The 9,783-nt window shown below is 41.3% G+C and overlaps 1 protein-coding gene across 2 annotated transcripts in view; it reads right to left on the reverse strand.

Annotated features, from left to right (window-relative positions):
• Positions 1–5,358: 5,358 nt before the first annotated feature.
• hs3st1l1 (heparan sulfate (glucosamine) 3-O-sulfotransferase 1-like1) overlaps positions 5,359–9,783 on the reverse strand; it is a 23,937-nt gene continuing 19,512 nt past the window's right edge. For both annotated transcript variants that reach the window (XM_008322142.3, XM_025061208.1), the window contains exon 4: positions 5,359–6,911. In XM_008322142.3, the coding sequence (XP_008320364.1) occupies positions 5,790–6,716 (927 nt within the window). In that variant the 5' untranslated portion in view covers positions 6,717–6,911 and the 3' untranslated portion in view covers positions 5,359–5,789. The remainder of the gene's footprint in view (positions 6,912–9,783) is intronic.

Consider the following 9,783-nt stretch of genomic DNA (forward strand, 5'->3'; position numbering starts at 1 on the left):
TTAACCACCGCTGGACTCAAGTAAAGTCGTCATTGTCTCATATTTTGAACACTTTATCTTGACATTTTTGCATCTTCTTGCAAATAGAACAACACAAACAGGGGGCGGTTTGGAATTAATTAGCAGGAGGAAGGTGTATGAGTCACTTGCGCAGCATAGATGATTAGTGAGGCATAAATTACTGCTTAAAACAATGAAATGCTGGCAAGAATTGGATACTATATTGAAAAATGAACTGACACAATCCTCCCCCGACACGCTGCATCCAGGCAACTGAGGGGGGGAAAAAAAAAAAGAACGCCATCAAAGTCGAGCATCCTGGGACCCCGGGAGTGAAGCAGTGCAAAAAGACAGAGAGACTTCAAGGCATCTCTGCGAGACCTTTTCTGCTTTTGTCTGTTCCCCTTTGCTCCTTTCTGCTGTAGCTAGAGAATGTGCTGAATGACACTCGGCTCCTGTGAGGCCAGGCTGCTGTAATGCAGCAGTGAAATGCGATGCCTTCTGCTGTGTCTGTGCACTCAGACTGGTGCTGTTTGGCTGAGGGGGAATCAGACTCAGGGCTCTGCTACGTACCCATAGGAGAGGAGATTTATATTACGGAGTGAAATGCCTTCTGGCACTTTTTAACCAGACTTTAATTTGAAAAGACAGGAGCTGTCAGTGTGGACTGAGGGATAAAAGAAACCGAGGCAGGGAAGTGACAGGAGCCCAGGAAACGAATGCAGTCGAAATCCTTTATCAGCATTCACACAAGGAGAAATTAAATGCCGAAGCTGAAATGATGATGAATAAATATGCACATGGTCACAAATGGGATCTGTTTCTATGGACTGTTTTTGATTTTATTCACAGTATTTCATGGAAACAAAGCCACGGGTGTACAAAGTGCAACCTATCATGTTAGTCACTTGTATTGGTCACATCCAATACATACATGCAAGTGCTGTGGGTTTTTTTTATAACACTTATTTATTAGGGCTGTGAAAAAGAAGATATGATTCAAGTTAATTCATTGGTGAAGATTAATCTGATTAAAAATTCTAATGATTTAACACATGGACAGAATGGCATGCAATGTATATCCAAAAATTTTTCAAAAAAACCATTCACTTATTATTGCTCTAATACATGGCTGATACTATATATAAAGATATATACATATATTTATATGAGTATATATTTATATATACGTATATAAAACACATATATGTATATATAGTACAAGCAAGTTTTAGTATTTAGTATGAATTTAGACTTGATGCAGTTTCTTAACCTTTCAATTGAAATGTAAAAAAATTGTTTAGAGAACAATTTGTATTAATTATTTTGGGACTGATTTGGAACATCACAACCCTAAAGGAACCAGGGTATGTGATTAAACTTTAGTCATTGAATTCATTTGTTATTTAATAATCATGTGCATCTGCATTCCCTTTGAATGAAAATTTTAAAAAAATTGTCGTATATTGTCGTCTATAAAACTGCACATGGTCATGAATTGAAGAACCCAACGAGGCCATTAACGCGCACCAACCCGTGTTTCTTTCTGCCACTTACTCTCGCCTGCACAGATGCCTTTTCACAATGAGCACGGCGTTTGTGAATGCTGTTTATTTTTCCTCCTTCGCTCTCAGGATTAATCAGGCTGCATTTACAACGCAGCCGTCGCACAGAAACACACACTTCTCCTCCTTCTCCTCCCTTTGACCTGAATGCAGCAGCCTTTCTCCCAGTTAACACTGGCGTGGGAGAATATCAAACACATGCTCTCTGCACCTGAGGCAATAAAAAAGTAAATCAACAAACAAATGAATAAGTCGTTCCGAAGGGAAAACGCAGGGAGACAATAAACTGCACCACGTTCTGAAATGTGGTCCGTGGTTGTGAACTTAGCCTTCTGTGTCTGTAACAATCTATCAAATCATGGACCAAACAAGATGTACGTTTTTTTTATATTCCTCTCAGTCTGCCATCAGTGCATAAAATACACTGTGGTGTTGAGGTGTGTTAATGTTGACCTTCAGTCATTTACTGCCGTTACACTGGTGAGGAATTGTTGGATACTAATAAGTATTAACACATTTCTATCATTGGGCATCATGAAGTAGTTATAAATACATTTAAAAAGGTTTTCATTTCACAAAAGTATCTCAAGCATAAAATATCTTCTTCTTCCTTCGGCTGTTCCCCACAGCAGATCATCTGCCTCCATCTCTTTTACACACACTGTCTCCATGTCCTCTTTTACAACATGAGGTTTCCCTTAAAGCTGCACATTTAGGTGAAACACCACTGGGTTCTGACAGAGACATACAGTACAACCATTCACTCCCATAAAGTCCATAAAGAACTCAGTTACCAACCGCGATCAAACCTTTGACCTTCCTGAGAGGCAAGAGCACTAACCACGTGTGCGTTTGCACTTCTGTAGTTGCATAATGAAAGACATATTTCTAATGCACATTCATTTCAGCAGTATAATTGTCAATACAGTCTAATAATTCCACCACGTGTGTGCAGGGCTTGCAGGTATTGATAAGAAACGCCCGTACTGGATGTTAATCGATTCACTGACCCATGTTGCTAACAGCACAGCTGCTGAGTCATGTCCTCCACCTCTGATGCAGATGAGATTCTTCTTCTCATATTGACATAAAGGTCATTAAGAGAGATCAAGGACACATTCATAATTGACTGGCATCGCAAATATAGAACAGCAGAGATGTTGCAAACAGCTTCACAGGCAGCCAGCATTTCATGTGCTTTGATTCAGTGCTAAGTGCTTCATCAATCACAATCCCAGACAGATCATTAGAGGCTTCTTGGGATGACAAGACCGGCCAAAACACGGAGTGCAGATTGTCCCAGACCACCCCTCAAACCTTTAATTATGCCTGACGTTGGCAGTTATCAAAGACGTGCAGTGATAAGTGACTCACTCCGTAGCAGCGCCCATTAGTTCAGGCAACTTGTTAGTGTCAGGGGATTTGAATAACTTCTCTCCGACTGAAACAGGCCAAAGCAACATTTTCTTTAGACTAAACAGACAAAAATCAGATCAGTACCTCTGCACCACGTTTCTCTACATGCACAAAATCTAACTTTAAAATTAACGATTACCAAAGGTAATGAAAAGGCACCACTGTTTTCTAAGGAGTCAACATTAGTGAGTGACACACTGACATTAGCATTAGTGTTAGCTACACATGTAGCCTATTTTGAAGAGCAACCATTTGGCACGGTTACAAATTCATCAGATTTAAATCTTATTATACTGTACAATCTACAATACAACAACGACAGTAATAATTTTACTTGTAACACTTGTGCATCAAGCATTCATTGTTTACCAAATCTACATTGGTAAATTGAATTTTGAGAATTAACTTTTATCTAGATATTATATTTTAAAGTTATTGTAATTGAATATCCAATAATTCCACCATTCATCGACTTGTTGTTGTTCTAATACACAGTCGAAAAGAGGTTATTTGCACATATTGCGGGAAAACGTTTTTTGTTTCTCTGAAGCAGCTCAAGCTTAAATATCATCCATACACAAAGTTACGTCAAATGATACTACACAAATGTTGCACAGTCTGTATAGATTTGTGTATTTTAGGCAGGTGTACCCCTGTGTCCTTCTTGCCCACCTGCTTGGTGCAAACAGTCTTCACCAGTGTATCACCTTGGGAATGGTGTGTGTGTGTTTGCCTGTCACTGTGTTTGTGGTAGAATGAGACGCTGCCCTGGGACAGTTTGTTCTTTTCCACATGAGCAGCTGTGTGATACAAACCAGCCCAGACAGGCTCTGGACAAGGTCATGAGGTAAGTGTCACAGGCCCTTCACCTGTGTGCATGCAGAGAACAGATCCTAGAAAGAGCACCACTCAGAGCCTCCACGGTCTCTCAAGAGCAACTCTGAGGTACAAGTGCCCCCTGGTGAGCAGAAGGGCAAAGAGTCCCACGGCAAGTTGACACAAAGGTGTTTTTCTCACTGAGCACACCTGACGACAAGGAAGAAAAAGAGCTGTAGTGCAGCTTTAACAAAGAAGCATTCACACATTTAGGTCAACAGTAATAACGTAGAGTATGAGGTTCTAGAAAAGTTCACAGATGGTGTTTTTTATTCAGTAATCTGTACAAAAAAGCTAAAACTGCTTCTGTAAGAATTGGAGTCATTTTGTCCAGATTTGTATCTGGTGTAACTCTAATTATTCCTTTGCACAATATTACAGAGTTACTGCAGTAACACAGGCCTGAGGCCGACTCATTTGGTGAACAGTTCTGTGATGAACTCTCATATCCAGGTTTAAATTATACACCATTTTCAAGTCTGGTTCCAAAAGGCAAAAAATACAGATGACTCCACAGAAATGATATAAATGATATTTTTGTATGGCCCCGCGGCTACAGTTACAATGGAACATCAGTGAGTACACGCCTCTGGAGATTTATTATACCTTTTCCTGCAGACAGAGTGGAGAGAGATCACATGTATATCAGTTCCCACTGGAGATGTAGCTTTGGCTGCTGTTTAGAGCTAAATCAATGAATGAAACACGACCCATGTGTTGTTTTAATAGGGCGACTAGATTTTACTCTGAGAGCTGCTCGCTAAGTACGATTCAAAAAAAGCGCTCTCACCGATTTAATATGATTTATGGGAGACTGACAATCCTGCCGGGTTGACGGTGTAATGACTAAATTAAACACCTGAGCAAACTGTTGGATGGAGCAGCAAAATACATCTGAAGCTCTGTAGATTTGTGCTCGCTGACTAGGGAGATTGGACTGATTTTGCTGCAGGCACATGCGGCCTTCAATGTCCAAAGCCATTAGTGATCCCTGTCCTACTAAAGCACTGCTCCAGGGTAACCATTTTCCAGCATTAATGTCTAACTTTCACCATAGCGAATCAAAGCCTCTGCCTATGTTAGTGTGCATCCTAAATAAGAAAGGTAAGACGCTGCAGGGCTTTTGACAGCCAGAACCAAATGAAGAGAAAGGGAGGGAGACAGAGAACACAGCATTTCTCTGTAAAATTTGAAAGCAGAACCATTTATTATCAAGAACAAGAATATCAAACGAGAGAGAGAGAGAGAGAGAGAGAGAGAGAGAGAAAAAGTACATCTTTTCCATTTACTTGTTTTCCTGATCACGTTTATGTTCCCAGAAAGAGTGACTTCTCAAGGTTGAAGATTCCTCTGTTTAGCCTGTAGGGGTGTGTAGTGCACATACCAGGGTAAGTCAAGAAATTCCAAGACTTTCAAAAATGTTAAGAATTTTAAAAATCCCTTCATTTACATATCCTCCATTTACCTTATGCAAGTGACATTTTCTTAGATAATTTCTTCTAAATGACCTTTTTTAGCATATGTTTTTTTTTTTCGTCTAAGGCCTGAAATTTAATTCCTTTCAATTTCCTTTCTCTTTTTGGAAAAGAGGAGCAATGATGGAGCAAGGAACAAAACTCAAGTTTTTGACTTACCATCGTATGTACTGGTACCCACCTCACTTGATTACTTCAAGTACAAAGGGTTGAACATGTTCTGGATGAACTGTCATGTTGTGGGCTGTGGGCTGTAAAATCGTACCCTGTATTTCATAAATGCACACGTGTTCAGTTTTGCCTCCTACTGAGAGTCTGACTGCTCTGTGCCAACCAAAGATAAGAACAGTGGTGCATGGAGGCTATTCGAAATGATTTTAAAGTGCTTTGTGCCCCTCTCTGTCCACATCAGATGAGGTTGTGGCCTCACTTGAGTCTAGAGTTGGGATTGGATTTCTTATTGCCAGTTAAATGTGCGCTTCACCAGTCTAAAGAAGGTTCTGTTGTGTTCTTGCAGATAGGAGCGGAGCTGCTGGAGGACGGTGTTATTCACGACCGGGTGAGGACGTCCCTTTGACTCGTGCAGACATCGCTCTCTGCCGTCACTCCGGATGCAGTAAAATCCCTTGGTCTGGTTAAAGTAAAAGTTGGAGGACATTATCCTTGGGGGCAAATTCAGGAAAAGCTCCACCTTCTGAAGTTCTGGCAGAGGATCGTGAATGAGCGCGTTCCCGTCTACGATGTGGATTTGGTCCAGGGGGAAGTGGCGCAGCCAGTTCCTCATGTGGATGTCATAGAGGCTTCTCTGAATTGCCTTGTATCTTATATTCAGCGCTCCGTTGCGCACAAGCAGGTTCTCAATGGCCTGTACGGGTTTGTGGTTCTCCAGACGGTTGAAGTACACCTGGGTGTAGTCGGAGATCACCCGCTCGACTGGGTCTCGCAATATCAGAAGCAGTTTAATGGAGGAGTTCATGGCACAGATGCGCTCCGGTGCAAGGGCTGATGTAAAGTAACCTGGAGTTTTCTCCACTGTGATCTGCTGTGGGTAAGAGTAGGGCATCAACTCACGGTACCACTCAAGGCCCTTAGCATAGTTCTCATCCCAGTCAAAGAAGTGCACCTCGGTGGCGGCTACGGCTACCTCAGGGTGAATGTCCAGCATTTCCAGCAGCGCCCTTGTCCCGCCTTTGCGTACTCCGATAATTATACTATGTGGTGTTCTTTTGCTAGTACCTGGGGGAGGAGGCGAGGAAACATCTACAGAAACATTGTCTGCTAGTCCAGCATTCAGGTCCATTGGGTCCACTGTTGGGTCATATCCCGCCTGGACAGTATACGTCTGAAGAATCATAAGGACGGTCGATGCCAGAAAAAAAGACATGGTGATGGACTGGAGGAATAGAAATTGGCAGAGAAAGAGATGAGAGAAATATTACAGGCTTAATGTTTGAACCAGATCTGTCTTTATGAGCTCAGGAATAACGGGAAAAATGGAAAGCGCAGTCTTTGTCTGCCATTGAATTTCCACTGGAGGAGGAGGAGGAGGAGAAGCAATTGCCGATGGTCCGCAGCACATCTGTGGAGAGCACAAGGACACAAAGAAGACAAAGCTTTCAGATTTCAGTCGTATTAGCCAGGATAAGTGCCTGCATAAAGCTGAACTGCACTCTTCTCATTCAACCAAAGAGCAATCCAGATATAAGTACAATTCATACCATTGTAGGTGTCGTGTAAATGCATCCCCTCAAGAATCTTTACAATAAATCATTCTTTCAGTTGCTTTTCATCCTTCAGCACATTTTCCTTTCTCTCCTTTAGGAAAATGTTTGTGATACAGTAATTCTATCAACTTTAGGGGAGAAACATTACTCAGACGTCTTGTTTAAAAATGTCTCAGATATGCAAATGTGACTGGGGTAGGGGAGCGTGGGGGGGTGGTGGTCAGAGAGAATCAATACATTTAAAATGCACTCCCAGGTATCAAAGAAGAGAAATGATTGCAGGGAATTGCACAAGTTTCCGTGTGACTTTGATTTCCTTTTCTTGCTGAGAATAATCGATGTAATATTCACAGGGAAAATAATAAATGTAGGGATTTTACTTGCATAGCGTTGCCTAAAAGCTATTTATAATCATTAGAAGAGAAGCCCATTTTTTGGAGCTTGTTATTCTTCATGAGTGATGTTTAATATTTTAAAAGTTGCCTTCATTCCTCCCACCAATCGTCCATTGTTTAATGGGTTTTCTTCGTAGTACCAAAAAAAAAAAAAACATTTCTCCCACGCCCTGTCAAAGGCATTTAAACGTCACAGAATTTTAAAAACACGATACAGAGGTCCAGATTCAATAGAAAAGGTCATTAAAGATCTAGATGAATATGATGTTTCAGATAGACAGCAAGGCACCTAATCATTATATTTATAAAACAGCAATAATACTTGACCCAAGTATGGGTCACAGGGGTAACTTGTGTGGGTCATGGTATAATATGATATAATTAAAAATACCATTTTTATCCTGTCTTTCACCCTGTCAGTTAAACCAGACTTTCTAAATGCATGACTTTCCTCCATCTCTGGCTTAAACTGCACTTATTTTATTATTTAACACTGTATTTTATTTATATGACCTTAAAATTCTGTAGCACTATTGGATTAGAAACCACCAGGTTACAATGAAAGACATGCTGTAACCACAAGGGGTCAGAACTTGAGTTATTTACCACACTCCACTGCATCACAACATGTTTCCTGAGACAGGATCATGTGGGAAAAAAAGCCATACATAGATTTTTTTTTTGCAGAAATGCTGCAGGGGTTTTCAGGACACAAGCTCATCTGAGTTGGACTAAAATTACTACACTGCATTACGTGTGTGTGATGACACCTTTGGCCTTTCTCTCACCCTGCAAGGTCTTTCCTGCATATAAAGGCTCTGACGGTTGCCCTTGTTTTTCTTCTGCTGCTATCTCTGGCTCAAATATGGGACTGTGGGCATATGAGCTGAACACAGGACAGTTGACCTGCCCTACAGGGCCGTGGGTTGTGCAGGGGGGTGGTTATGTGCAGTGACATGCACGCCTGCCTGTCAGCATGTCCCATGTAGAGGACTGCCAAGTACAATGCTAACAGCCAGGCAGCCAGACGAGCTTTCTGTCCAATCTAATTCCCACCTCTCCTCTCACAGCACACCGCCACCTGGAAGGAGCCATTGTTTCACATTTCTGGATCTTATTGCTTTATTCAGCAACTGATGTATGTTTTTTTCCGTGCTTCTCATTTGGCTCATGGTAGCCATATTATCTCACAGACCACTTCACTGAGATATTTCCACAAAACACTGCAGGGCTATTGGATGGTTGCACAACACTGGTTGGCAGGTAACTGAAGTGAAGCCTGGGGGGGTATGCACTATCACTATGTTGGGTCCAGCTTTCACATCAAGCGAGCCAACATTCAAATCTCTCCTGGCAGTTTTCTACTGCATCATCTGTCTTGGCTCTCTGTGTTTGCTACGAGGCCTCAAGAAAAACAAGTATCTTAATCTTTGCAACATGAAGGTGTGGCCAGTCCAAATGTGGGGAGGATGGAAATTCAGAGCAAAGAAAAGTTTTTTATTTCAGTCAATAACTGCAGAGGAGTGGATTCTTCTTCTACTATTATTATAGTAGGATACTGGTATATGTGGATGTGGAATTGAACTGGTCAACCTGAGCTACATTTTTACAAGTTTGACATACAGTACATGTGAACTACAGGTATTGCAAGGGTTACATAGAATTGCCTTCTATCAACAACATTTTGCAGAGAGCTACTGTATATAGCAGTGATTATCAACCAGAAGCCCAACCCAGCAAACGGTACAATGTGGCCTGCAACTACATTCTAAAACAACATTTTATTTAAAGTGCCTGTCCAAAAAAATTCTGGCCTTGTGACAAATATACTGTAGTTGGTGACACCTAAGAAAAACAAAGGTCACAAATATAAAAAAAAAGTATACACTGGGATGTGATTATCAACATATATTATTACTTTTTATGCATTTTGATGCCACAGATGTGATCATCTTGGTATTCACCACCAGCTGTTTTTGTCCCCTATTATAAAGAATTTGTAAACAGAATTCCACAGAGTTACTGCTTATCCTCTTGAACTTGTGATACCGTGACACCACCAACGAGAGCTGCACTTGTCGACCATTAGACTCTGAAACTTGTCTGGCACCATATTTAAGTGCTTCCCACTGCCTAAGTAGACAGCACCGCCAGCTCATCTGCAGTAGTCATAAAGAAAGAAAAAAAAAAAAAAAAAAAAAGGCTCCACAGACTCCCAGAACCACAGGAAATAAGGTTTTAACCCAAACAGTTGCCTGCATGCAGTCACAGAACAAACTCTCATTCATATTCAGCAGGGCTCCATGCCATTAAGCTGTGGTACTGTAGGCAG

This window comes from Cynoglossus semilaevis, chromosome 12, assembly GCF_000523025.1.
Source record: "Cynoglossus semilaevis isolate Cse_v1.0 chromosome 12, Cse_v1.0, whole genome shotgun sequence".
In the NCBI taxonomy this organism is placed as follows: domain Eukaryota; kingdom Metazoa; phylum Chordata; class Actinopteri; order Pleuronectiformes; family Cynoglossidae; genus Cynoglossus; species Cynoglossus semilaevis.